The following is a 26,381-nucleotide window of genomic DNA, read 5'->3' as shown; positions in this document are numbered from 1 at the left end:
GAATAAGTTTTCCCAAATATGAGGGTTTGGTGCAGCAGGGATCAGTTAAGTTTTCTGACATCTGATTGGTTGTATGGTTTCTAAAACGTAACTCAACTGGATGATGGCCTTCTAAAAGTGGGTCCAATTTTGCACTTGCCCCTGAATGTCACAGAGCTACTCTGAGCATCGCGGGTCGCCAACAAACCCATCGTACGCAGCTGCTTTCAACCGCAGTGAACCCTATGCCTCATCGAGGGTCTCAAGGTGGCGTGGTTTCCATCGTATGCATTCGCTGTGGCGAGGAGACCAAACTTGACAATGATTAGATGGAATACTGCAGCCGATGTCGCGAGTGTTGGTTTCAGATGGGAATTGATTATGACGGCATTTGCTCGCGTTGCTATCGAAAGGATGAGAAGCGCGGCTCTGACGAGCCTTATTTCTTCTCTGCCGAAAATCAACTTGACTTTGGTCCCGTACCGACACGATTGCCTGAGCTCACGCCTACAGAAGAGTCATTGATCGCTCGCGTCCACGTCCATGTGAACATCATGCTGGTGCGAGGGCAGCAGTACAAGTATCGGGGGCATGTCGTTCACTTTCTTCGTGAGGTTGGCTTGGTGTACAACCAGCTCCCACTTCTGCCACGGGAGTTAAACACGGTGTTGCTGCGTCCTGCCAACACGTCATCACACGCCAATCTAAGCCGGCAATTTACCCGTCAGTTCCGTGTGCGCCGCCAGGCGGTTATGATATGGCTTGACTACCTCCGCCATCACCATCCTGGATACCGATGCATCGTCATCGACAACGAGCGACTGAGCCAACTGCCCGAGGACGGCAATGTGGTGGACGCCATTCCCAAAGCCAGGTGGAGGCTGCCGATGTAAGACCGGAGGAGGAAGATCAGGAGGCGGAGCCTGACCTAGAGGACGCGGCTGCGGTACCGGACCTGTTGACCAAGGACACGGAGCTCGATGCTCTGCGGTCTATTCTCGTGGGCGAGCCAGAACCGGAGGCAAGTCTTCCTCTTGCCACAGGCTCCCAAGAGCGGGCGCGGCACCAGCAGCTGCGGCTCCCGAATATACGGCATACGCCGATCAATGAGTTCAATCGCTCTCATGCCCTGCTCTCATTGGCATTCCCATGCCTCTTCCCAGACGGGAGAGCCGACTTTGTCGAGCCTCGCTTGCGGTCGATAGATTACAAGGATTACATCGAGCACGCGATGCGGTGGCACGACGGGCGTTTTGCGCGGCACCCAACCTTCCGTTTTGTCGCATTCAATACCCTGATGCGGTCCCAAGCACGTGCGCGGTCGAAGTTCTTCGTGAAGCAACATGATGGCACCCGTGAAGCGCTCACGCGAGAGCAGCTTATTCAGGCGCTCGAACACAGCGAGGATCCCGAGGCGCAGGCGCTGATAAACTCAATCACAAGGCATGCGGTGTCGATTCGCGGTACGCGCCCCTTTTGGAACAGAAAGAGGCAGGACCTCGAGGCGTATGCGTACAGCCTGGGCTGTCCTGGCGCATTTATCACATTTAGCCCAGCCGATTTGCACTGGCGGAGCCTCTACCAACACATGCCCCGATATGGAGAATGGCTGCGCGCGTCCGAGCCGGAAAGGATGGCATTGTCGCGGTACTTATTGCGTCAGAACCCTCACATTGCTGCTTTCCACTTCTACCGCCGATACTGCTTCTTTCGAGATATCGTGTTGCGGAAAAAGTTCAACGTCACGGATTACTGGGATCGATATGAATGGCAAGGCCGTGGCAGTCCGCACAACCACGGTCTGTACTGGATGCAGGAGGGCCCAGCCGCCGACATGGAGGACGAAGCTGCTCGTGACATGTTTGCACGCGTATGGGGCTTCCACGTCACGGCCGTGAACCCGGAGCCCCGTAGGACTGTGCCTCAGGGGGAGGGCAATCCGCTGAGCGTGGATCCGCTGGGCGTGGAGATGACATTCCTGCGGCTCTCGCAAATCGTCAACCGCTGCCAGCGCCACAGATGCAATACCACGTACCGCTTGCGAGTCAGAAAGGGAAGCGGTGACCTCGCGAGGGACATGGAAGGAGCTGCTGGCGACATTGAGGCGGCCAACGTGGCGAATCCGGAAAGGGAGTGTCGTTTCGACTTCCCCCGTGCCTTGAGAGAGCTGGCCGCGGTCATCAGGAAGGAAGGCAGGTCGTACTACATCTTCGAGGCGGCCCGCAACGACAGCCTCATGAACCATTTCAATCCTGCCATCATTCTGGGATGGTTGGCCAACATTGACATATCTCCATGCACCAGCTTGCAAGCAGTCATTACATACGCTGCCAAGTATTGCAGCAAATCGGAGAAGAAGACAGAGCCTTACTGCAGGCTTGCGGATCAGATTTTGCCGCATACAGCACACCACCAACCTCTGTTGTCCTTCTCCTCTCGCCTCATGAACAAGCTGATTGCGAGAGAGATTATTCAGCGCAGGAAATCTCCCACTTGCTACTCAATATCCCTCTGCAGGAAGGGACTCGGGTGGTTGTGTACGTCGACTGCCGCCCGTTGGAGCAGCATGCGCGGTCGTACCGCGTCGATGATGATGTCAGTGAGGCTGTCGGCAGCTACCGGAAATATCTGCAGAGAAATGACCAGCATGAGAGTATTACTTATCTCGAGTACCTGCAGTCGTACAATCTCAAGACATGGAGGAGACTCGGTGCGAACGCGAAGAAGAGGGTTCTGTCCTACTGTCCTCGGTATAGGCCAGTGGAAACCTCAACCCAGTTTCATGACTTCTGCCGCGTCAAGTTGATGATGGCCCATCCGCATCGCGCTCCGGAGGAGTTGCTTGCTGTGGACGGGCAGCGGTTTGAGTCCTTTGTTGCGGCGTACCGGTGTTGTCGGCAGCGACACCATTTCCATGAGGACGACCATTACGGGGAGGTGGGAACAAACGAGCTCCAGGCGGAGGACGATGAGTTTGAGCAGGAGGTCCATGACGAGCCCATCGCAGAGGAGGACTGGCATGAGCTCGCCCGCATGCTGCCAGACCGGCCGCTGGAGGAAGAGGACATCGACGTACTTGGCCGGCGAAATATCGACGTGAATTATGACTGGGCTCCTCACGTGGGACGATATACCAACGAGGATATTCTCAGCGGCAACTACTGGGAGCAACGCAAGGCGGAAAGCTCCTTTCCTTGATGTGGAGCACCAGCCTCTGGAAGCACGCGATGCCCTGAATCCGGAGCAGCGCATCGTGTATGACACGGTGATGGGCCACTTTCTCGCCCAAGACCGTTCCCAGTTGTTACTCCATGTCGATGGTGGCGGTGGCACAGGCAAGTCATATCTCATCAACCTGCTCTCGGCGCACCTCCAGGCCGCTACACGCGGGAGAGTGACACCTGTCTGGCGTGCCGCACCGACGGGTGTCGCAGGGAACCAGATATCAGGCACTACTTTGCACTCGCTGCTTCACCTCCCGATCAACAAGGACTTCAGGCCGCTCTCCGCCATCGACAAGGCCCAGCTCCAGAAGAAGCTGAAGGATATTCAGTACCTAATCATTGACGAGAAGAGTATGCTGGGACTGCGTATGCTATCCTGGATCGACGACCGTCTCCGTGAGGCATTTCCGCATCGGAACGAGGAGTTCTTTGGCGGACTCAATATCCTTTTGGTCGGCGACTTCTTCCAGCTTCCCCCTGTTCTACAGAAACCGCTGTACTACGACAAAGAGGTGCAGGGAGTGGAGATCAAGGGAAGGAACGCTTATATGCGCTTCGATAAGACCGTCTTCCTGAGCGTTGTTCAGCGGCAGTGCGGCGATGATCAGGCGTCCTTTCGCAAGGCTCTCGGAGAACTGCGGCCGCTCCTACTATCCCACGAGTCCTGGAAACTTCTCTCCGGCCGCGTGCAGGCAAAGCTAGACGATCAGGAGGTCGCCAGGTTCGCCAACGCCTTACGGGTATATGCCACGAAAGACCGGGTGAACGAATATAACCATTACCACCTTGACCGCCTCAACCGACCAGTCATTCAGGTCATCGCTACAAATGTTGGCCCCGCGCGGCTGCTGCTCCGGACGACAAGGCGGGCAACCTTGCGAAACAGGTCCCTGTATGCATTGGTGCCCGCTTAATGCTGACGTGCAACCTCTGGCAACAAGTTGGCCTCTGCAACGGCGCTCGCGGCACAGTGCACAACATTGGCTGGGCACCTGGCGCTGATCCCATCCGAGACCAACCGTGTGTAATCATGATGGAGTTTGACAAATATACCGGACCGGCATTCCTGACCACCGCGGATGGTAGGAAGATTGTCCCGATTGTGGCAGTAAAAAGGGATTTCCTCGTTGGAGCAACACTCTGCACTCGCACTCAGTTTCCCCTGGTCGTATGCTACGCCATTACGGTTCATAAGTCGCAGAGCATCACCGAAGACAGGATCGTGACAGATCTGTCCTGCCGTGACTTTCAGACAGGTTTGAGTTATGTGGCCGTCTCGCGTGTAAAAACGCTACAGGGGTTGATGCTCGATGCCCCGTTCGACCGCAATCATCTGACATACACATCCCCCCCGGAGGGTATCAAGATGAAGATGAGGGACCAAAGATTTAGGAGTTGGCAGGTTCTCACTCAGAATCCGTATAAGAACGGCTAGGGGCTACGTAACTCCACTTGATGCTACCAAGACGTAGATGACGCAATGAATGCATGACTGTAGATTCTTGAATTTTCAGGCCTGCCTTACCGTTGACAGCAGACTTGCAGCCTTCGGCTGATTGTATGCCTTGCACCACTGGTCTAAAGTGCAAGGCGTGACGAAGTATTTTAATAATAATAATAACAGTGCAAGGTTCGTTCGTGGTCCCGATGCCGGCACGAGGCCGGTTCCACCCACCCAGCCCTTGAGCCTCTGCCATGCCAGAAAATGTTACCATGCCCCACCCCCCTTTCGGTAACACCCACCTTTCGGTAGCGCATTAGAAAATATCCCCACCAAAAACCATCAATTTCACTTACACGGATTCCAGCCAGCTTTGAAGATATTCACAAGCCGTCACTTGGAGTAGATAGTGGATTGATTGAATTCTACTTTTCGATGGTTGAATGTTTGTACAGGGGTCTGCGGCCTGTGCGTACCTTGCACGCGAAATTACCATCCAACCCCCTAATCTCCTTCCGCCTCCTGACGATGATTCTTCTCGTTATTCCTCCACCACATGACCAAAATGACCTTAAAGCGGCCTCGGAGTATTTATACGGAGGATATTATGGCTAATGCGATAATTGATGTCACAAAAAACGGCTTGTCGCAGTACCGCGCCGCCCAAAAGTATGACATACCTCAGCAGTCTATTTCCGACAGACTCAAAGGCCAGGTAGCCCTGGCTGATCAGATCCAGCCTCGTCAACTCTTGAGTAAGTCTCAGGAAGCTCGCTTGGTTTCTTGGATCCTCCGCCAAGAGTCTCTCGGCTATGCTCCTCCCACAGTCAGATCCGCGCATGTGTGGAGGCTCTTATAAAGCAACTGAACAACGAGCGGACAGTGGGGCGCAACTGGGTCTCTAAATTCATCAATCGCCATCCGGACATCAAGAACAAGCGTGGGAGACGTCAGGAAGCTAACCGATTTAATGCTTTTACGCCTCGGGCGGTTCACTGGTTCTTCGATATCAGGAAAAGGAGTATGGATGGATTAAACCAGAAAATACCGTGAATGTTGACGAAGGCGGTATTATGTCTGGCTTTGGTGAGTATTTGGCTTGTCTTTCATTACTTTTACTAACCAGACTCTTTTTGCCAGGTTTGGATAGTCTTGTGGTTGGGAGTGCAGACCCAAAACGGAAGGCCCTTCTGAAAGGGCCACAGTCCCGCAACTGGACCTCATTTATTGAAGCTATCACCGCGGACGGCCGTGTCCTTACCCTGGCATTATCTTTAAGGGCAAAGAGCTTCAGAAACAGTGGTTCTTGACGGAATTCGGCAAAATAGCCGACTGGCATTACATAACGTCGCCCAACGGATGGACGGACAACCATATCGCTATTGAGTGGCTTGAGAGGGTCTATTTGCCCCAGACGCGACCAGCCGATGCCTCAGATGCTAGACTGATCATATTAGATGGACATGGAAGTCATGCAACGGTGCGTTTCTTTATCCACCTCTGTAGGAATTACTGTTAACCGAGACCAGGATGCATGGATGGCCACATGCTTTTGAACAACGTTTATTGCTGTTACCTTCCTGCCCACTGCTCTCATGGCCTCCAGCCGTTAGATAACGGTGTATTCAATGCCTCCAAGGCAGCTTACCGGAAAGAACTTCAGAAATTGACCTGTTTGACCGATTCTGCGCCTGTTCATAAGGTCAATTTTATACGGGCATATGCTAAAGCGCGCGAGGTTGGAATGACGGCAAAGAATATATTGTCCGGCTGGAGGGTCACTGGGAATTGGCCGATCTCACGATCCAAGGCATTGCGGCATCCAGAAATTCACGCGGACATTGTAGAGACGTCTCCAAAGTCCGCGCCATTTTGGGTTCTGATGATACGCCAAGAAACAGCCGCCAGATTCGCGATTTCGGAAAGAACAAGACTCCTGGCACCCGGAGACGATACGCCGTGATAGCTAGAGGCTTTGAAGCCCAAGAACAGACGCTTGCCGAGCACAGCAACAGAATCGCGAAGCTAGAGGAAGAAGTGGCCCGGCTGCAGAGAGGCAAGAAGAGGAGAGCAATTCCGAACCCGAACAGACGGTTCATGACTCTCAGTGAAGCTTTGGTGGCTGAGGAAGCCATTCCCAAATTAAAAGCCAAGAGATAGCCGTTGTGCTGAATTCTGACACAGAGGAGGAGGCGGTCTCAGAGGTGGAGACAGCTTCAGTGATTGAAGTCAAGGTGGCACCTGAAGCCCTTCCAGTCACCACCAGATCCGGGCGAATGGTAAAAAGCGCCGGTACATATAAGAGCGTCCATTTCTCTACGGAATGATATATTTTTTGTGTTTATAATGTTAAGTTCTGATCATATTTCATGTAGTTCAAATGGTAGACTTTTGGTGGAGAATTTTTCAATTGCGCTACCGAAAGGTGGGTGTTACCGAAAGGGGGGTGGGGCATGGTACTCTTTCTTACCACACCACCACATCTGCAATACCGCATCTGCAAGCACCTCTACCTGCTGCGAGACACACATCGCCGTCCTTGAACTGCCCGTCGTAATGGACGGAGAAACTCGATAGAAAATCGGCAAAAATCGCCAAAAAATAAAATCAAGAACACATACAGCAGCCGGTGTTCGCTGGTCGTCACCGACCCAACTACTAATCTGCCTCTTATAAGTTTCACTAGCAGAAGATCGAACGGGATCCGGTGTAGTCTTATAGATATGGCCGTATGTACCAGCAATTCGACAAGCTTAGCTCATGATTGCGACCCCCCTGTCCTGGTCGGCGCGTGTGCTTGTCGAGCCCTCAGGAATTGACCGGTTACACCAAGATGTGCGAGTGGCACGTGAGCGCCCCTCTGCTGCTGCTCCTCTTCGTCAGGCCGGACAGCTAGCTGGTGGACGTGTGTCCCGTGTAGCCGTCATTGAGACGGGGCAGCGGATGGCATCCGCGTCGGCCACCGCAGCCAGCGCTGACCATGAAGTCCAACAGCCGTGGCCGCGAGAGGCTCTGATTCGTCCATGGCCGGCGGTCTCGAACGTCATACGGCGTCTGGCCAGCAAAGGGCTGTCTATCTAGACCCCACCCCTCCGCCCACGACTGACGAGAGGCGCCAATTGGGAAAAAGGGGCCTGGCGACTCGGCTCCTCCCACACCTCATCTGCATCGCCAATGCTCTCTCCAAACCCCACGCTGCGCTGTCATTTCCTGCTGCATGGACAGATCCCGAGGCCAACGTTGCGGGCGCCTCGCCTAGCCAACCGTGGTTCGCAGCGCGGCCCCCAAATACCTGATACCTGGTGCAATGCAGAGGCACTTCGCCCCTCGATGCACTGAGCAGCGCCCCGTCATCACGATTCTCGCCGCGACCGGTGGCATGCGCGCGCGCGTAGGAGCATGTACTGTACAAGCTCGCCTCTCCGCGTCTTTGACGCGTGCAACTGCCCAGTAGCAGTTGGGCTTTCGAGCCATCCACATACCGCGCCGCTGAGACGCGACCAACGGAAAGGACAGTGCACGCGCACATGGCCGGCCACCATGAATTGCCGTGCGCCGTTTGTGCACGCCGATGGCGAGGAAGCGCATCCCGGTCGGCGAGGCGTGCTGCTCACCCTACCAGGAACTAGCACGGGCATGCGTATGGATGCAGAGGCTTTCAGGCCGTGGCTTGGAAATCAGGGCGTGCCTCGAGGCATCCAATAACTCCCACGGGCAGATCAAGGTGCCTGGGCCCTCGCAGCTCCTCCACACTGTGCATCATGTACCCCTCCGTGCCCCGTACAGGAGAGGCACACACCACCTCCACCCCACCCCCCTTCTTTTCGCCATTCGGCGTCGGCCAGACTGAGCGTCCCTGTTGGTTCCTCCTTGCCCAAGCTGCCTGGCTGCCAGATCTCCAGACCCATCCGATTCCTTCTATTTATGAAATCCCCGTGATGCCCCCCACCGGCGGGTCACCTTTGCTCACTCCCTCGTCCTCTTCCTCTCCTCCTCCTGCTTCCACTTCCCGCCCTGGCTCTTCCCAGCGACCCATATCGCTCGCTCAGTTCCCCCTTCTCCCCGACGACACCAGCTTCGGTTCATCGCGATCCGCCGCCTCGACTTCCGCCGCCGCTCCGTCCCCGCATCAGGCCGGTCCCGCCGGCGAAGACATCGAGATGGAGCCCGTAGTGGGCCACCGCCGGCGGAAGAGCAGCCTCATCAACCCCGTCGGAACCTACCCAGCCGCCCACGTTCACCGTGGCCGACTCTCCATAACCATCCCCCGCGAGGCCCGGGAAGACGGTGACGAGGGCGGGTCAGCAAAAGACGAATCGCCTCGAGACGGCTTCAGCGACGACGATCTCCACGATGACGAGGAAATGGGGCTGTCCAGCAAGGACCGCAGCCGCAGGCAAAAGAAGCGCCGGAGGAACAGGCAGCTGGACAATCGCATTGCCCCCGAAAAGGACATCTCGACCGATGAGCTGCACGAGGCCGACAAGGACGTCATGAGGAGGCTGATGGTCAATGCCGCCTTCATATTGCTGTGGTACATGTTTTCATTATCCATCTCTCTTGTGAGTACTTCTCGTCCGCCAACCCTCCTCTCTCTCCGCCGTGTCCTAACAGTTGCATGCGAAACAGTACAACAAATGGATGTTCGACAAGAACCGCCTCAATTTTGCCTTCCCGCTCTTCACCACCTCGACGCACATGCTTGTGCAGTTTGCTCTCGCCGGCCTGGTTCTCTACCTCGTGCCATCCCTGAGGCCGCAGCAGGCTCACAACTCGGACGGCGGCAGGTCGAGACACGAAACGGAACCCAACAGCTCGGCCATGTCCAAGATGTTTTATCTTACGCGTATTGGGCCTTGTGGTGCCGCCACCGGCCTCGACATTGGGCTCGGTAACGCGTCCCTCAAGTTCATCAGCCTCACTTTCTACAGTAAGTTGGAGCTCGTTTGTTCGCCGACTCGTGACTTCGGCTGACACGGCCGTCTAGCCATGTGCAAGTCCTCGTCTTTGGCCTTCGTCCTACTCTTCGCATTTCTGTTCCGACTCGAAACCCCCACCTGGCGCCTCGTGGCCATCATCGGAACCATGACCATGGGCATCATCCTCATGGTTTTCGGCGAGGTCGAGTTCAAGATTGGCGGGTTCGTTCTCGTCATCTCGGCTGCCTTCTTTTCAGGCTTTCGCTGGGGCCTCACCCAGATCCTACTTCTCCGCAACCCCGCCACTTCCAATCCCTTTTCCAGCATCTTCTACCTTTCCCCCGTCATGTTCGTCACCCTGCTCTCCCTCGCCATCCCCGTCGAAGGCTTTGGCCCTCTGTGGGAAGGACTGAAGACGCTGAGCAATGAGTGGGGCGTTGTGACAACACCCTTGTTTCTGCTCTTCCCGGGGTGCATCGCCTTTTTGATGACGGCGTGCGAGTTCGCTCTGCTGCAGCGTACTTCGGTCGTCACGCTCTCCATTGCTGGCATCTTCAAGGAGGTTGTGACCATCTCAGCCGCCTCGGTCGTCTTCGAAGATAAGCTTACTCTGATCAACGTCGTCGGGCTTCTCACCACCATGGTTGCCATCATTGCCTACAACTACATCAAAATCACCAAAATGCGCCGGGATGCGCAGGTCGACGCTCATGGACGCCATGCCGAACCCGTCCCGCCTTCCCCGTCGAGCAGCAGCGGTAGTGGTACCGATTTGGACGACGACGAAGCCGAAGAGACGGCTGGGTTACTGCACCAGCAGCCGGACATGGGACAGGCGCTTGTCACCTCGGACGGCGATATCCAGCCTAATCTGCAGTCCATGATCTCTCCATCTACAAAGGAGCACGGCGAGAACAAGCAGGGACGCCAGGAGTGAAGGGCGAATTATGAACGAAAAAAAACTCTTGACGAAATAAGTCATCAATTGTTTCAGCGTCTCTTTCATTGGGATATCTGTATAACATTCGTTCCCGCGACGACTATATCCTCCGTGTACTATCGACGGGAGGATGAAAAGGGAACTTGAGGCGTCAACGGCGCGGCGTTGAAAGGTTTCGACGGATCCAGGGATCTTGAGCAATATTGGGCAAAGGGCAATCTAAGAAAGAAGTGGACGTCTCGCATCACGAATCCTCAACACATCGAGGCTTCGATGGAGTTGGGAGCTGGTTCCAGGTCAGACGTGAGCAAAGGGGAATAAAAGGCATGCGCACCCACACGTGTGGAGTCGACAAGATAAAGATACCCCAAAGGACAGCGAAAAGGCCGGTTTAAAATGGACGCGTGCCCGGTGGACTCGTCTGGAGTCTAGGGATGACGTTGAAGTAGAAGCTGAAGTGCAATTTTCCAAGAGGTTAACTTGACATGTAACATGATGCGTAGATAATGCGATGATGGTCGGGTCCCCCCGCAACGGGACACGCCCCAGAAAAAGCGCCGACGCCAAGCTGGACAGGGCCATGGCAAATAAAGATGGACATACCGGGTTCCCACCACGCACCACGCCGTGCTAGCCAAGCAGGCGCAGACCATTCTTGGTCTTTTGCCCGGGCTTGGTGACGCCTCCGCCGGCGACGGGCCCCAGGCTGGGCTCGTACGCGGCGCCGGCCTGCTGCTGGCCGCCCGACTTGTTGTTCTTGCCCTTGTAGTTCTTGGCGTTATGCTTGCCGCCCTTGCCGCGTTCCTTGGCGTTGGTCACCTTGATTTCGGTGTTTGCCTTGCGGATGACGACGGGGTGGCTCTGGATGTATTTGCCGTTCATCTCCTTGGCGGCCTGGAAGAAGTCGTCGGCGTCGCTGAAGCTGACGAAGCCGTAGCCCTTTGACTTTGTGGTGCGCTTGTCGCGGATGACGCGGGCCTTTTGCACCGACTTCCAGCGCGCAAAGGCCTTGAGGAGGGACTCGTCGGTCGTCTCCCCGGCGAGGTTGCCCACGAAGAGTCGCAGGTGGGTGGGGTCCCATTCGAGGAGGGTGTCGTCGGTCCATTTCTTGCCGCCGCCCTGGCGCGTCACCGTCTTCTTCTTGTCGTGGTTGGCGGCATCGGCTGGCGTCTCGGCCCTAGGGGCCTCGGGCGCGGCTCCGACGGGCTTGCCTTCCTTGCCGACCTGGGGCACGCCGTTATAGGCGCTCTGCCATTCGGCAATCTGGGCGGCCTCGCTCGGGTCGTAGCCGCTCGGCCCGGCCCCAGGCGCGGGAAAGGGGTTCTGAATATGCGGCGCCGCGTAGCTGGAGTTGCCGTAGCCCGAGTTCGGGGCAGCATAGCCGTGCTGCTTCTGCTGCTGCTGCTGGTGCGGGTATCCCTGCGCGGAGGAGCTCACGCCGGGGGCAGCGCCGGGGTAGCTGGGATAGGCGGACGCAGCGTACGGGCCGGCAGAGGCGTACTGGTTCGAGGAGGCGGCGCCATACTGGCTGCGAGACGCGTAGGAGCCGGGATTGGCGTCGGCAAAGGGCGTCGTGCCGGGAGGGTAGCGCGGGGCTGACGAGTAGGAGTGCGCGGCGGCCCCAAAGGCGGGCTTGAATCCGGACGAAGTGTGGGTGGCGGCGTGGGAGGAGGCGGGGGGTCTCGCGGGGAGCGAGTTGCTGGCGGTGGTGCCTGGAGGCGGCGCGTATGCCATGATGAACAACCAGAGCGGGCTTGCGCAACAGCTTTCTTGTGTGTAAGGCTACGTACCTCGAGCTGTCTTGCGCTCAAAGCTCACCTCTTTGAATTCCGCTGCACAGCGTTTTCCCCCGGGAGGAGATGTGTGGGCAGGGGCAAAGCAGGCTCGAGCGTGGTAGATGCGCGAGGGTTTGTTTGGGAGTGGTTGAGTTGACGATGACCAGCTGGCTGGCCCCCACCGAGCGAGCGCGCCTTGGTCGGAGGTGAAAATTTTGGGGCCGAGGAGCGGCACGTGACTGGTGAGGCGGGGACTGGTGTACTCCGTACTGCACGAACGGCTCCTCGGGACGGAGACTGTACGTACATACAGTACAGTAACATACGGTCATGAAAGCGTCCAACAGGCGACGGTGTCTGATCTCGGCATTCGGTTCGGCGGTACGGAGCAGAACATAGCCGAAGACCGGACAGCAGATGCATCTCGTGTCCCTCCCTGTTGTTTCCCTCACCTCTGCTGACGGGGCCTGACGGGCGACCGCCGCTGGCTCGTAAGTTACCTCTGGGCCTTTGTAGCCCCCCCGGAAGCTGCGAAAGCGAGTCGCCTCACACGCTGCGCAAAGCCCGTCCACCCATGGCGCGCCCGATTCCGGCGGCTCGATGCGGACGGACATGGGCATCCGGCGGTCCCGTGGTTGGCGCTTCCACGACACTCCTTTGCCAACGGGCGGCTCTCGGCGGGTAGTCGTGGGATGCGTCATGCGCATGGTTGACAGGAGGGGCTGACAGGAGGGGCTGACAGGAGGGACGCCGTCCTTTTGTCTATCAATCCCTTGGTGCTGCAGCTGCAGCTTCATCATGATACCGGGTGTGGCCTTGGCGTGCTTGCTGCATCCTCATGCGTAGGCGCCTGCTGGGGGTCAGTCATAAGCTGCTGCTGGAAAGGGTGCCTGAAATGCGGAAGTTCACGACGGGTCAGTCTTTTCTGGTGAAACCCCCATCAGGGACCGGACGTGTCAAAGAGCAAGCCGCTTTCGCTGGCTTCGTGACGATGCCCCGCCAATCAGTGCAGGCTACCCGCTTTTCCGGGCCAACTCACCTGTGAGCCAGTGCCTGGACGACTCCGGGCGACAAGCAAAGCTTCCTCTCTCGCCTTAGCTACTCCTCCTCTCTCCCCACCACCACCACCTCCTCCTCCTCCACCTCCTCCTCCTCCTCTCCTCCTCTCCCCTTCCACCTCTTCCTTTCCTGCTGCAAAGGTGCTTATAGCCGCAATCCGACTCTCCCGCAACCCGACTTCTTCTTCATCCCGCCAACTGCAGATACCAGCAGCCCATCGCCATCATGTCTGGCCCCGTGTAAGTTTTGCAGTCCTGTTGATTCATTGCCCCTCCATCATCATCTGTCCGTGTTACCCCACCACCCCGCCTCCCCCGATGACCTCAATTCGCGCACCTCGACTGCTGCTGTCGTGACATTCCCTGGCGGTCAGTCCGAGACGTGGCCGTGCCTGCGTCTGCGCCGCCTTGGACCGCGCACTCGGGCCTTATCCTCGGCTGCCAGAAAATCCTGCTCATGGTCTCGACGCAGCGCCCGCCTCGCAAACATCAAGCTTGGCGGCGCCCAACAACGCCCGCCTTTGTCCACTGCTGCACCCGCCTCTTCTCCCGACCGGTTCTCAAGCAACGCTGACAATGTGGCCAGCGCTGATTTGGGCCTCATCGGCCTTGCTGTCATGTAAGTCACGGCCCCTCCCGCGTCACCTGCGGCACCTCCGGAAGCACTGACGACGGCTGCCGCACAGGGGACAGAACCTCATCATGAACATGGCCGACCACGGCTTCACCATCTGCGCGTTCAACCGAACCGTCTCAAAGGTCGACCGCTTCTTGGAAAACGAGGCCAAGGGCAAGTCCATTGTGGGCGCCCATACCATTGAGGAGTTCGTCAGCAAACTCAAGTCTCCCCGCCGCGTCATGCTCCTCGTCCAGGCCGGCAGTGCCGTCGATGACTGGATCGCCAAGCTCCTGCCCCTCCTCAGCTCCGGAGACATCATCATCGATGGTGGCAACTCGCACTACCCCGACTCCAACCGCCGCACCAAGGAGCTCAAGGTCAAGGGCATCCGCTTCGTCGGTTCCGGCGTTTCCGGCGGCGAGGAGGGCGCCCGATACGGCCCCAGTCTGATGCCCGGCGGCAACGAGGAGGCTTGGCCGCACATCAAGGACATCTTCCAGAGCATCGCCGCCAAGAGCGACGGCGAGGCTTGCTGTGACTGGGTCGGCGACGAGGGTGCTGGCCACTATGTCAAGATGGTCCACAACGGCATCGAGTACGGCGACATGCAGCTCATCTGCGAGGTATGTCGGGGCCCCAACGGCTGTCACGATTCGGCTTGTCGCTGACACCTTCTTTTGCCCAGGCCTACGACATCATGAAGCGCGGCCTTGGTCTGTCCAGCAAGGAGATTGGTGACGTCCTGGCCAAGTGGAACAAGGGTGTTCTCGACTCTTTCCTCATTGAAATCACCCGTGACATCATGTACTTCAACGACGACGACGGGAAGCCCCTCGTGGACAAGATCCTCGACAAGGCCGGCCAGAAAGGCACCGGCAAGTGGACCGCCGTCAACGCCCTCGACCTCGGCATGCCCGTTACTCTCATCGCCGAGGCCGTCCTAGCGCGCTGCTTGTCCGGCATCAAGGACGAGCGTGTCAAGGCTTCGACCAAGCTCGAGTATGTGAGCCGCACCAGTGGCAAGTTTGAGGGCGACAAGGCGCAGTTCCTCGAGGATCTCGAGCAGGCGCTGTACGCCTCCAAGATCATTTCCTATGCTCAAGGCTTCATGCTGATGCAGGAGGTGAGTGGCGCAGCCGCCGGCTGCGGGAGCCCTTTGCTGACGACAAGTTGTCCAGGCCGCCCGGGAATATAACTGGAAGCTCAACAAGCCTTCGATTGCCCTCATGTGGCGCGGCGGCTGCATCATCCGCTCCGTCTTCCTCAAGGACATCACCGATGCGTACCGCAAAGAGCCCGACCTGCTGAACCTACTGTTTGACAACTTCTTCAACAAGGCCATCCACAAGGCTCAGCCCGGGTGGAGAGACGTGGTTGCGAAGTCTGCCCAGCTCGGCATCCCGACGCCTGCCTTCTCGACGGCCCTGTCGTGGTTCGACGGCTACCGTACCAAGGACCTGCCGGCCAACCTACTCCAGGCTCAGCGTGACTACTTTGGCGCTCACACGTTCCGCATCAAGCCCGAGTGCGCCAACAAAAAGTACCCCGAGGGCCAGGACATTCACGTCAACTGGACGGGCCGCGGCGGCAACGTGTCTGCCTCTACGTACCAGGCATAAGCGTGCGCCGGACGACGGGGGAGAAATGATGGGTACGCGTCCTGCAGAGCAAGTAAAATAATGGCGGCGGCGCTGGACTCGCGGAATCTTGAATACCTACGCTGTAATATACTGACTGGGTTGGCGCAGGCCGCAGGACGCCAGACTCTCAAACGCGTAGAAGTGCCGGAGGGGACGGAGGGAATGGGTACTTCTGGTGGCGTAGCAGTAGGCCCAAGAGAGTAGGGAGTTGTAGCTCGAGGGGAGGCTGGTAGAACAGGAATTGACTGAATGGTGAAGCTCCCAAGTTTGATTCAGAGCTGTCGCTGAGGACCAAGTTGTGTACAAAGTACTTTCTGCCGAGGACGCAATACAAAAGATACCTAGCTCCTAGGTGCTGCTAGAGACCCGCCTTTCTACTCTCTCGAAATACAACGATTGGTCAGTCGCGGACAGCCTCGTCGCGATGATTTTTGGGGTCCGCGCGCGCCGCAACCAGTCCGTGGCCATCTATCCCCACGAGCTCGTCGTCGGCATCCTTGGCGCGCCGTCCAATCAGCCTCACCTCCCGGCAGCGACAGCCTCCCACCGCGCCGATCGTGGCCGACCGGAGCGTCTTCTTCTCCATCGTCGTCTCAATCCAATCCATCGTCTGCTCACGGGCCAACGAGCGCATCCCTCGCTTGGCGGCAAAGAGGCGCGAGACTGCGTCAACGGCCCAAGATGGCGCAACCAGACCCCAGCCACAGCGTGCCCCAGGACCTCGTGCGTTCCTCGTCGCTTGTCCGGGAGGGCCCCGTTGCTGGGCCCCGTTGCTGGGCCCCGTTGCTGATGCGGCCTGCAGATGTCCCACGTCCACCTCATCTCCTCGTTTCGATACCCGACGATGCCGCGGCTCGACCTCAGCGAGGTGGCCAAGTGGCTCATGAGCGCGCCCCAGGTCGCCAGAGACCGAGCCCCCTTCTTCTGGACGTACCTCGACAAGCCCGCCGACGGCACCATTCTCTTGACCTGGCAGCCCCTGCAGAGACTGGGCACAAACTTTGCCACCGACGGCTTCGTCTGGGCGCCGCCCGAGCAGGTGTACAAGCAGGACCTGGGCAACGGGCTGGTAAGGATACAGACAGGTCCTTTTCGGAAGCGTGCTCTGACTTGCTGCCTAGATGCTGGAAATATATTACCTCAAGGCCGGATACATCCCGGGTGAGCAATACGCGCTCCACGCCCGGCGGCGCTTTCGATTGGTGCCCGTCCCGGGCCATCCCAACCCTCCCCAGCCTGACATGAGCCTCTTCATCGTCCACTACGGCCCTTCGGACCCCAACGAACGGATCCCCGCCGCCATGGTCCCCTACGACGAGCGGGTCAATGCCATCATGCAGCAGCGCCATTATCTGCTCCGCGCGGGCCAGATCCGCCGCAAGGAGTTTATGCTTTCGGATCGCGTCAACTGGCCGTCGCTGCCCGAGTTGACTCGACAGCAGATGGGTCCCCAGATGGTTCCGCGAGGCGTCCCGCAGCAAATGGCCTATCCGCCCCAGCCTGTCCCCGGCCCCTCCGCTAAGCGCGCCCGTCACGGCCCAAATCAGGGGAGCCAACAGGGCATGATGCCTGGTATGCCAGCAATGGACCCGACCTTTGACGACGACGAGGACATTACGAGAGGGGACATGTTCGATCACCTGACCCAGCGAGAGATCTCGCTGAGCCGCTATCAGCAGAATCACGAGTGGATGGAGGAGATCTTGTCCTCGGCTTACAGGATCAACCAGATCACCCCGGCGGATCTCAACCTCGGCCTCAAGGGTGAGCTGGCGTCGCTGACCGAGGGAATCTTTACGGCGCAAGGAGCCGAAGTCTTCACCCAGGCCCCCGACAGGCCCTACATCGGACGCCTCGACCCAGGACTGGCCGACGAGTTTCGCAAGCGGGTCAGCGAGCATACCGAGTCGACCCTGGCCGAGATCAAAAGCATTCAGGCCGCCCACGACGAAGCCATGGCCAAGTTCAAAGAAAGCTCTCTCTTTACAACAAAGGAAGCGGAGCTGAGGGTCATTGCCAAGGAGCCGACGCCGGACCTGCCCCAGGCCGAGGGCCAGGCCGAGTCCCCTGACGAGGAGAGCAAGGTCCGGCAAGTTCCGACAAAGACGGAGGAAGAAGTGGTCAAGGAGGTCGAGGAGGCCGTTGGGCGCAAGATCGAGGGCCAGCCCCTCGTCAAGCGCATCCAGCAGGGAGGATATCAGCCACCGGCCCCGGCCGCCTTGGCGCACATGTCGCAGCAGCCCTCACGAGCGGCATCGCAGGCCAGCGGTCTCATCATGGGTGAATCCGACATTGACATGGGCGGCACGGCGGCCGGCTTACTGGATCAGATGCACACGGGGTTCTCGTCCATGTCGACGCCCATCAACAACTTTCCCATGTCGGCGGCGCAGTCCAACGCCGCCACGCCCTCCAACGCGCAGAATGCACAATCGCCGGCGCCTGCACCCGGGTCCATGCCGGCGCCGGCAATGGCGCCTGGCCCCACGACTGTACCGGCTCCGGCTTCTGCCCTGGGCCCGGTGCCAACATCAGCGGGCCTCGCCGCTTCGCAGCACGGGGGCGATGTCTCCATGGGCGGCAACGAGGCGCCCGCTAAGAATCAGGAAGAGAAGGGCACGACACCCGACCAGGGCACCGGCAGCGGCGACTGGGTGGTGGTGCCCAAGGGCGGGGAGGCGCCGGATGCGCCTGCGGGTCAAAGCCATCTCGGCGTGCCGGGAGCAGCAGCAGCATCTGCGGGAGAGGCACCGAAGCCCGCCGGCGCAGCAGCAGGCAAGCCGTCGTCGGCAGCGGCGACGCCGGCCGTGACGGACGGAGGCTCGGCGACGTTTGACCAGAATGACTTTAGCTCCCTCGGCGACCTGGACACGGCGGGGGATGCCCTCGCCGGCTTCGACGCGCCGGACCTTGACGGGGCGGCGGGGGAGCTGGGCGACGGGCTGGACCTACAGATGGATATGGAAGACTCTGCGTTTGGCGACGCCTTTCACGGGGTCGACTCGACGGGGACGCCGGGCGAGGGCCAGAACCAGGACATGTGACGAGCAGTCCCTGGCCGCGCCGGGCGTCTCCCGCCTCCCTTTTGCGTGTGCGCACAGACGGGCTGTGGGCGTGAGCAAGTCTGACGGCGACGACGGGGTCGCGGAACGGGAACTTGGAAAGGAAAGGGAAAAGGGGTAAACTAATCAGGCCGTGTGCTTTTTCTCCGAGCAGAGGGGTGGCAGACTGGGGCGCGGGAGCCGACGTTGGCGGCATGCGGTGTTTGGTGTCATGAGCATCATGCTGGACGGTTGCGTTGTATTTGGGCCAATTCGCGTACATCGTAGGCAGAAGAAGAATATCGGGCAGCAGCGAGGGTCTATTCAACAGCGCGGAAGCCTCGTCCTGGCAGCGGCGGCGGCAGCGGCGGTGATGAATCCCTGGTGTTCCTTTCGATCAACCAATCTATCAAGTGACAACATGCACACATGTAATGGAGGCTTGGTAATAGCCCGGACATGGGCTGGGCGGTGACAGACCCCGGGAAAGCAGTCTTCCCTCCAGGGCATTCCTCTCTTCTCTCCACCTTTGGTTTCTTTGGACTGCGTTTGGCTCCCGCGCCAGCCCCGGCTGAGTGTCTTGTTCCAGAAATCAAGGCATCGACCATCTCTCTCTCTCGTCCCCCCTTGACAATAGCGACCGGGACGCAGACGAGTGACGGCGGCCATCCACCCATCTCTACAGGCGGGGATTGGAAAGACAAGACGGCGAGCGTGCAACACCGACCTCAGGCTGCATGCGTGCAACAAAAAAAAGACTCCATTGATGGCTTCGTTATCTCCACTTCATACAGTTGACCACAAGAGCTCTCCCGAGGACATCCATCGTCCAATCTCCGAGACTCTTCTGCGACCACGAACGATATGTCCCGGGTTTTTATGCTACACCATGGCAAGACAGGGCGCCAGGAGTACAACTTACAAGGCGGCCACCTCCTTCGATTCGCTCCCGCTGCATACCGCTCTCCCCATTGCGGGCCTCATCGCCAGCTTCCAGCTCCGTGCTAGCTCATGACGAGGCCAGCATTCATGGCGCGTCGAGCGTGACCGCCAGGGCTGCTCGCGACATTGTCCTGGCAATGTTCTTTTTTTTGGTCTTCCTATTCTTCCTCCCTCGTGACGGAGACCTCGACCCGCGAGACTGTCTTCTTTCGAGGTGAGCGGCGGTGATTTTGTGCTGCTTGAGCAGTGAAAAGGGGGGGTAACAGCGACAAGGACCATCATACACCAGGCATGCAGTTCTTGATGTTGTCGTATTGGCTATTTGGATATTCGAGCATGTTCTCGGTGTCGTCCAGTGAGCCCAAGGAAGCCGCCATGGTGCCCACCAAGCTGTCGTCGCCGGACTTATCACCGGAGGCTTCCCAGAAGAAGGCGCCGCCGAGACGCTGGTCCAAGATGTAGCGGGCCTTTGCCTGGGTGCTGCGGACAGTGTCGTAGGAGACGAGCTCGCCCTTGTCCTCGCTGTAGCTCCAGCTGGCGACAAGCTTCTCGTTGTACTCGACCTTGGCCCCGGGTCGCGGCAGATCGCGGTAGAGCCATGTGCCTTGGCGGGCCTCAGGGGCGTCGCTACCCTGGAAGGAAGCGCCGAGGCCGCGCGTCTTGGCAAAGGACCGGCCGTAGAGTGGTACGCCGAGGTTGATTTTCTTCGAGGGGATGCCGGCCCCGAGATAGTCGGTGACAGAGCGGTGGGTACTGGCCTTGGTGCTCTCCGGCTTGTCGGGGTCCATGAAGAGATTGGCCTGGTGGCCCGTCGTCGTGTCCCAGCCGCCGGCGAAGTCGTAGGCCATGAGATTCCAGATGTCGAGGTACTTGTCCATGCCGGCGAGGTCCATGATTTCGTAATGAGCCGGCCCGGCCGACGTGGCCGCCGTCAGGAGGTAGCGGTAGCGCTGGCCCTGGGCCGTCGCGTACTCGTCCAAGGCCTTGCGGCACTCGTGGAGCAGCAGTACCAAGTGCTTCGCCTCATTCGTATCCTTGGGAGACTCCCAGTCAATGTCGAGCCCGTCCATGCCCCAGTCGGTCGCCAGCTTGACGGCGCTCTCGGCGAAGGCCTTGCGGCCCTCTTCCGTCGCCGCCATGGTGGAGAACTTGCCGCCGTTGGATGCGGTCCAGCCGCCGATGGAGAGGAGTGTCTTGAGATTGCGGTTCCGCTTCTTGAGAATGAACATGCGCTTGACGCAGCCGTAGGCGTTGTTGCCCGACTCGGTGGTGTCGCCACTCCAGGGCTTCTGCACGTCGGCCCAAAGATCCATTGGTTTGCTGCAGAGCGACGGCAACGGTCCAGGTTAGTTCATCTTGTTTCGTGTCTCGTCTCGTTTCGGCCTGGGTATGAAATGAAAGACACGTACACAGTCCCGTCGGCGCCTATATCTGCAAAGGCGTATATGGCGTGCGTGATGCCCTTGGCCTCGACGTTTTCTGGATCAAAGTAGGTTTCGTTGACGTTCCTGGTGAGCGTGCTGATGATTAGCCATCTCATTCTCATTCTCACTTTACATGGTTTGGCGTGTATGCGAAGACACCGAAGCACGAGGCGACGTACCAATTGGTAAAGTAGACCGCATTCATGAGGCCCTGGGATGCATTCCGAGGGGCAGCTGTAGGGGCATTGCCACGTGAAGGGGCCGGCGAGGGTCTGGCCGGAGTGAGTTTGCGCGATAGGGAAGACGGCCGCGCCTTGGCCGATGGACTGCCGGCAGCTGCTGCCATGGTGGTCGGGGTGGAGCCGGGATAATAGGTGCTGTGGCTGCCGGTCCCGGTCCCATGAGTCTTATAGCTGGCCTTGGCTCGGTTTTTGGCGTGGCCGTTGGCATGGGCGTGAACTTGGTCATGGGCCAGACTGTGGAGGTGAGCTTGGTCATGGGCCGGACCGTGGAGGTGAGCTTGATCATGGGCCGGGCCGTGGAGGTGAACTTGATCATGGGCCAGACCGTGGACATGAGCGTGGACATGAACGGGCGCTTGGGGTTGACCGTCAACCTGAGTCTGATGCCGCACGCGAGTTTTATCATGGACTTGGTCCTTGGGGTGAGCCTCAGGCTGGACATGGTCACCGTTGGCGGGCACATTGACATGGACGTGGCTCTCGACAATGCCCTGAACATGATCGTCACCGACATGGCCGCTTGGGCCGCTGCTACACGCCAAAGCCTCCCTCCGTTGGACTTGCACAGCAGATCCAAGGGCGGTCTGGGCCAGCAGGGGCAGGGCGAAGAACAAGGACGTGGGCACCATTGTGCTTGGTTCTCCCCTTGCCCGGGAGCTGAGGGAGAATGCAGCCTTCAGTACAAGGAGAAGAGAAGACGAAGAAGAAGAAGAAGAAGCAAAGGAGAAGGAGGGATGAAGAAAGGGGGGAGAAGAAGAAGAAGAATAAGGACTCGAAGCCAGTCAAGAAGGGTCACGTACAAGGGAGCCTGGCAATATCACGACGCAAGGGAAAGGGTGGGCGCCTCTTCGTCTTTATACAGGCGTCGAAAGGGGGGGCTCCATACCTCGCTCGGCAGTCATCGATACGGCTCGACGACATGCCAACGGGCATCAATGACAAGGAGCGCCATTCTGGAACCGTCGACGTGGGGGTCCTTCATTGTTTGTGCATTTGTCCTGGACGCAGGGTGCAGGCAGGGGGTGCCCGAATTGTCGAAACGAAAGGGCTCCCTCGATGAGGACGGCATGGGATCCCCTGCAGTGGGCGATCGACGCGTCGTCGTCGGTCCATTATGGGCGGGCACCTGTTGGATGGCCTGTTCTTCCCAGCCACGCCGACGTCGACGGAGGCCAAACTGCCGAGCAGAGAGCGAGAGTGAGAGAGGGAGGGTCGTTGGAGACGATGCGCAAGGAGTGCCTGTCGTTGGGACGAGGAGAGCGAGGAGAGCGAGGAGGGCGAGGACAGCGGGGAGGGCGAGCACGTGACTGTCGGGGCATTGCAGCGGGCGGCTGGAAGAAGCCTTTCGGTGCCAAATGGGGCTTCGTCCCGTCTAATCGCCATCCACGCAGAGGCATGAGGCAGGTTTCAGCCAAGGGACTGCCCGCTCTCCCGACTAACGCCTGTTGGCCTCTATCCACGATTTCCCCCTCCCCCTTTTCCCCTGCGGTGGGGACGGGCATCGTCGCCTTGCGCTCAACTCCAGTGCCTGACTCACCAACCGCGTCTACAAGTCGCCCATCTGAGCGTCTTCAGCCTAACGTTATTCATCATTGCATTCTCTGCCCGAGGGGGCCGCCGTCAAACCCTCATTGTCCTTGCGTGGCCCATAAAGTCCCCTGCCGTCTCCTGGAATGCGCCCGCCCCGCCTCATCCTCCGCCCTCCGCCCTCCCTGCAGGGAGCATGGAGAAGCTACATTTTCTGTTTGATGGTTCGCTCAATAGTTTTGAAACGTCATGCGACGTCGAGTTCAAATCAAGAGAGCCCCACCAAATGTTTCTTGCCCAATCCATGTCCTTGTTTCCCTGTTTCACAGCCGGCCAACTCTCCACGTTGCCGCTTCGTCCGTGCTTGCTTTCCGCCTCTCTTGGCCATTGGCTCATGCCCGTCTCCTATTGTCGTTCTTCTTGCCCACGCGCATCAATAGCCCAGTTACTCTCTCCACCTCGAGTCGTGCCCCTGCGGCTCTCCCACTTGACTCTCCCTTGTTCTCTTTTCAAACCCAAATTTAGGTATCGAGAAGAATTCCACATATGACCAACGTATCAAGCTCAAGTCTCCCGAAATACAAGGACTCATATAGTGCCCATGCCATACGTGTCCCTAAATATATGACTTGTACGTTGCACATGTACATCGGTTTGACGTCCAGAAAGCGAGCATAATCAACGGTGGATCCTTGACTCTTCGCCAGCCCAGTCGAGGATCGCTAGGAGCTGCCGCTGCTCTCCACCCCGCTGAACAAACACATCGACATGGCACGACGCCTGCTGTACGCCTGCTGTACGTCGCCATCGCCTGTGATGCCGCGAATGAGCGTCAAACTCAAGCTCGGCTCGACGTTGCAGGCTTTCTCGGCGCCCCCGTTCTGAACTGTGAGCCTGTCGCCCTCCCTGCGCCGAGGACCCATGACAAGCCTTGATGTGATGCAGACTGATATCGCACTGGATTCCCGTCTTCTCTTAAGACCCAAGGGGTGATGAGAGGCTGTGAACGCTGTCCAAGCTGGCTCATCTATCCACTCGGCGGCCTCGCGACCAGACCAGACAGTTACTGATAGTGCCCGTCGTAAACAAGGACCGGTTCTCCAACCTCAATGGTCGGCGGGAGGCTCGGCGGACCATGTCCCTCATCTCCTGGTTCGTGACGCATATGCGCGCCAAAGTACACCTTGCTGTCGAACCTTCTCGTCTTGGCCAATGTCGTGAGCGGTTCTTGCCTTCTCTCCGCCGTAACCTGGTCGACGCACACCATCTGGCACCGCCGGCAAGCTCCAAGTAGTTTAAAGTCCTCGTCTCCGATCCGGATCCGGCTCCATGTATCCTCCGAGTACGCCGGCTCTCCAAGTCCCCCCGGCAGACTTTCCACAATTATGTTCGCCCGAAACGTGGATTCCGCCACTGCGTCCCCACCTCTGCTTTTGATATCGTAGTTCAATGCATCCACGCTGGAGCTGTGGACCAGTAGAATCGGGCTCTCATTTGAGAGCAAAATCCTGGTCTGCTGCTGCTGCTCCGAGTCTGAGTCCGGCGGGGAGGGCACGTCAGGGAACGAGCCCGGAATGCTCCGCAGCACGGCCACTCGCTGATGCTTCTGAAGCCGAGCCTTGGCAGTCCGGCTGCCAAGCCCACGGCCGCCGGGTGGGAATCTTGCCAGTACACATGGCACCCCTAGTGCATTGGCGAAGAAATCATTCATCTCGTTTGAAACGTAGGCCTGTGCGTATACTTGCTCTCCGCAGACGCGCGGCGCCATTTGGCGAGACTTGTCATGGGACAGAGCCGGGTTGGCTGACAGCGGTATTTCCACATAAGGATGCTTGGATTCTTGCGAGGGTCCGTGGAACACCACCCGCATGATCCCGCGTTCGAGATCCAGGACCGGCCGCAAAAGGGCCATGTTGGGATAACGCTTTTGGCTGAGAGCTTGGCCAGAACCTCGATGTACCAGGCACCACTCTCGATCCCAGGCCAGACCTTCTGCCCTGACTCCCCAGCGAAGTCCTGGCGGAATGACGAAGCCTCCACAGCTTTTGATGGGGTAGACAGTCATCGCCTTCACCCTGAGAGTGCGTGAATTTCGGGCTTTCGTACTCCTGTCTAGGTTGATATCTGGCGGCGGCGGCGTGCCTTCAACAAAGAACTCTCTGACAAACTCGGTAAAGCTATCGACGTCGGATGCGATACTCATGGCACCGAGGCTGGCTCTGATGACGCCATGCGGCTTCCCCGTCATAATGTCGCTCTCGGTTCCGCATCGATACCCGGCCGAGAGGTTCCTCTTCAGTTCCCAAGGTTCCAGCCCAAGTGTGGATGCTATTCCCCCTGGACAACACAGCCCTCCTGTTCGGACGTGCATGTTTCTCAAAATCGCCAGCTTTTCAAACTCGGCAAGGCTGACCCAGCCCCCTGCGCCGTTGACGATGTTGAAGGACACGACTGGGCCGATGCCCTGCCCCTCCCGGTCCTCTGCAGTAGCATTGTACATGACGCAAACCGGCCGCCCGTTCCCGTGTCGCAGGGAGCGGAGACCATCACGCAGTTTGATGGCCAGGTAGCTCGTGTGAGCGGCAATGTTGTTCATCGACCCGAATAGCTTTTTGTGCACCTTCAACGCTGCATCGATGGCCATGATGCTTTGAAAAGGCAGTGTACCGTCTTCTAGGCGCTCATGAAGAGATTGCGTCTTCCGGACGTGCCAGCGCTCCTTTCCACAAGTCACCATGTCGACAGTCCCTCCCCCGAAATACTTCCGACGATCAAACACAGGCTCGGCAGAACGGCGTATGATGATGACACCGAGCTCGGGAAACCCAAAAATCTTGTACAGGCTGAGAAGGGTGAAGTCGGCAGCGAAGACAGGCGACCCGAGATGCAGCTGCGAGGTCGCACCCAGAGATGCGGCATCAAGGAGAGTATACAAGCGCGGTGAGGCTGCTTCAGTCCTGTCCTGCAAATCTCTGGGCCACGACAGTGGATATCTCCGGCCGTCCATGTGAGATTGGGCAGAGAAGGAGAACAGCCTGGCCGACGGTGCTTGTGGCGCTGTGTCAAACGGGTCGACGCCATCGAGCCATGACTGCACGCCGCTGTCATCAAGACATGTGCTGGAGCGCGCATCCTCCCTGGCTCCGACCAAGCTCGTGTGACATGCTTGATGGTAGGCATATACGTAGCCGTTGGGCAGCGACCTCATGGCCTCGACAACGAGCTTCACGCCAGCCGTGGCGTTGGCCACGAAGACGAGGTCGTACTCGGCGGGATCGGCGTTGAAGAAGCCCAGCAGGCTCAGCCGAACGTCATCGATGCGCGTGGCCGAGAGCTGGGAGGGCCACGATGCCGAGTGCGGATTCCCGTAGAGCGTCGAGGTCATCTCGGCGGCAAAGGCGTCCATAAGGGACTTGGGAGACGGCGTGGACGCTGCATGGTCCAGGTAGATGCTATCTGAAGAGCCGTTCAACACGAAGGCCGGCAACGCGAGCCATGGGCACGGGCTTACCCTTGAGCATGGGATATTCTAGGTCCCGCAGGTCCTCGACAGCCGCATGATAGGCGGCTTCGACCTGGCTTGCCATGCTATGCCACGCCGTTGTCGCTT

The 26,381-nt window shown here is 58.6% G+C and overlaps 8 protein-coding genes across 8 annotated transcripts; 5 read left to right on the top strand and 3 right to left on the bottom strand.

The window, feature by feature from the left end:
• Positions 1-1,210: 1,210 nt before the first annotated feature.
• Positions 1,211-4,638, top strand: HRG_02756 (PIF1-like helicase domain-containing protein; the record flags this gene model as incomplete). The annotated part of the gene is made up of 8 exons (XM_044861227.1): positions 1,211-1,422; positions 1,465-2,293; positions 2,497-2,574; positions 2,659-2,709; positions 2,782-3,133; positions 3,201-3,943; positions 4,069-4,223; positions 4,290-4,638. 8 exons carry the CDS (start codon positions 1,211-1,213, stop codon positions 4,636-4,638), a joined length of 2,769 nt encoding a protein of 922 aa, XP_044724860.1.
• A 1,059-nt stretch (positions 4,639-5,697) lies between these two features.
• Positions 5,698-6,200, top strand: HRG_02755 (DDE superfamily endonuclease domain-containing protein; the record flags this gene model as incomplete). The annotated part of the gene is made up of 4 exons (XM_044861226.1): positions 5,698-5,730; positions 5,785-5,801; positions 5,878-6,124; positions 6,174-6,200. 4 exons carry the CDS (start codon positions 5,698-5,700, stop codon positions 6,198-6,200), a joined length of 324 nt encoding a protein of 107 aa, XP_044724859.1.
• A 2,604-nt stretch (positions 6,201-8,804) lies between these two features.
• HRG_02754 (triose-phosphate transporter family domain-containing protein) lies at positions 8,805-10,500 on the top strand (the record flags this gene model as incomplete). Its single annotated transcript, XM_044861225.1, has 4 exons — positions 8,805-9,206; positions 9,274-9,404; positions 9,459-9,574; positions 9,632-10,500. The coding sequence occupies 4 exons, from the start codon at positions 8,805-8,807 to the stop codon at positions 10,498-10,500; spliced, it is 1,518 nt and encodes a 505-aa protein (XP_044724858.1).
• A 633-nt stretch (positions 10,501-11,133) lies between these two features.
• On the bottom strand, positions 11,134-12,237 carry HRG_02753 (RNA recognition motif domain-containing protein; the record flags this gene model as incomplete). The annotated part of the gene is made up of 3 exons (XM_044861224.1): positions 11,134-11,962; positions 12,005-12,031; positions 12,104-12,237. 3 exons carry the CDS (start codon positions 12,235-12,237, stop codon positions 11,134-11,136), a joined length of 990 nt encoding a protein of 329 aa, XP_044724857.1.
• A 1,325-nt stretch (positions 12,238-13,562) lies between these two features.
• On the top strand, positions 13,563-15,574 carry HRG_02752 (NAD binding domain of 6-phosphogluconate dehydrogenase; the record flags this gene model as incomplete). The annotated part of the gene is made up of 6 exons (XM_044861223.1): positions 13,563-13,576; positions 13,809-13,859; positions 13,923-13,955; positions 14,023-14,578; positions 14,641-15,078; positions 15,134-15,574. The coding sequence occupies 6 exons, from the start codon at positions 13,563-13,565 to the stop codon at positions 15,572-15,574; spliced, it is 1,533 nt and encodes a 510-aa protein (XP_044724856.1).
• Positions 15,575-16,276: 702 nt separating this feature from the next.
• HRG_02751 (SWI/SNF and RSC complex subunit Ssr4) lies at positions 16,277-18,639 on the top strand (the record flags this gene model as incomplete). Its single annotated transcript, XM_044861222.1, has 4 exons — positions 16,277-16,318; positions 16,398-16,664; positions 16,717-18,063; positions 18,151-18,639. 4 exons carry the CDS (start codon positions 16,277-16,279, stop codon positions 18,637-18,639), a joined length of 2,145 nt encoding a protein of 714 aa, XP_044724855.1.
• Positions 18,640-19,856: 1,217 nt separating this feature from the next.
• On the bottom strand, positions 19,857-21,707 carry HRG_02750 (glycosyl hydrolases family 18 domain-containing protein; the record flags this gene model as incomplete). The annotated part of the gene is made up of 4 exons (XM_044861221.1): positions 19,857-20,898; positions 20,988-21,086; positions 21,182-21,213; positions 21,381-21,707. The coding sequence occupies 4 exons, from the start codon at positions 21,705-21,707 to the stop codon at positions 19,857-19,859; spliced, it is 1,500 nt and encodes a 499-aa protein (XP_044724854.1).
• A 2,127-nt stretch (positions 21,708-23,834) lies between these two features.
• HRG_02749 (MOSC domain-containing protein) lies at positions 23,835-26,358 on the bottom strand (the record flags this gene model as incomplete). Its single annotated transcript, XM_044861220.1, has 4 exons — positions 23,835-24,389; positions 24,438-25,490; positions 25,551-26,227; positions 26,283-26,358. The coding sequence occupies 4 exons, from the start codon at positions 26,356-26,358 to the stop codon at positions 23,835-23,837; spliced, it is 2,361 nt and encodes a 786-aa protein (XP_044724853.1).
• Between the last annotated feature and the right edge of the window lie 23 nt (positions 26,359-26,381).

The sequence above is a fragment of the Hirsutella rhossiliensis genome (assembly GCF_020360975.1).
Source record: "Hirsutella rhossiliensis strain HR02 chromosome Unknown scaffold00002, whole genome shotgun sequence".
NCBI lineage: Eukaryota > Fungi > Ascomycota > Sordariomycetes > Hypocreales > Ophiocordycipitaceae > Hirsutella > Hirsutella rhossiliensis.
This window is presented reverse-complemented; position numbering and strand designations above follow the sequence as displayed.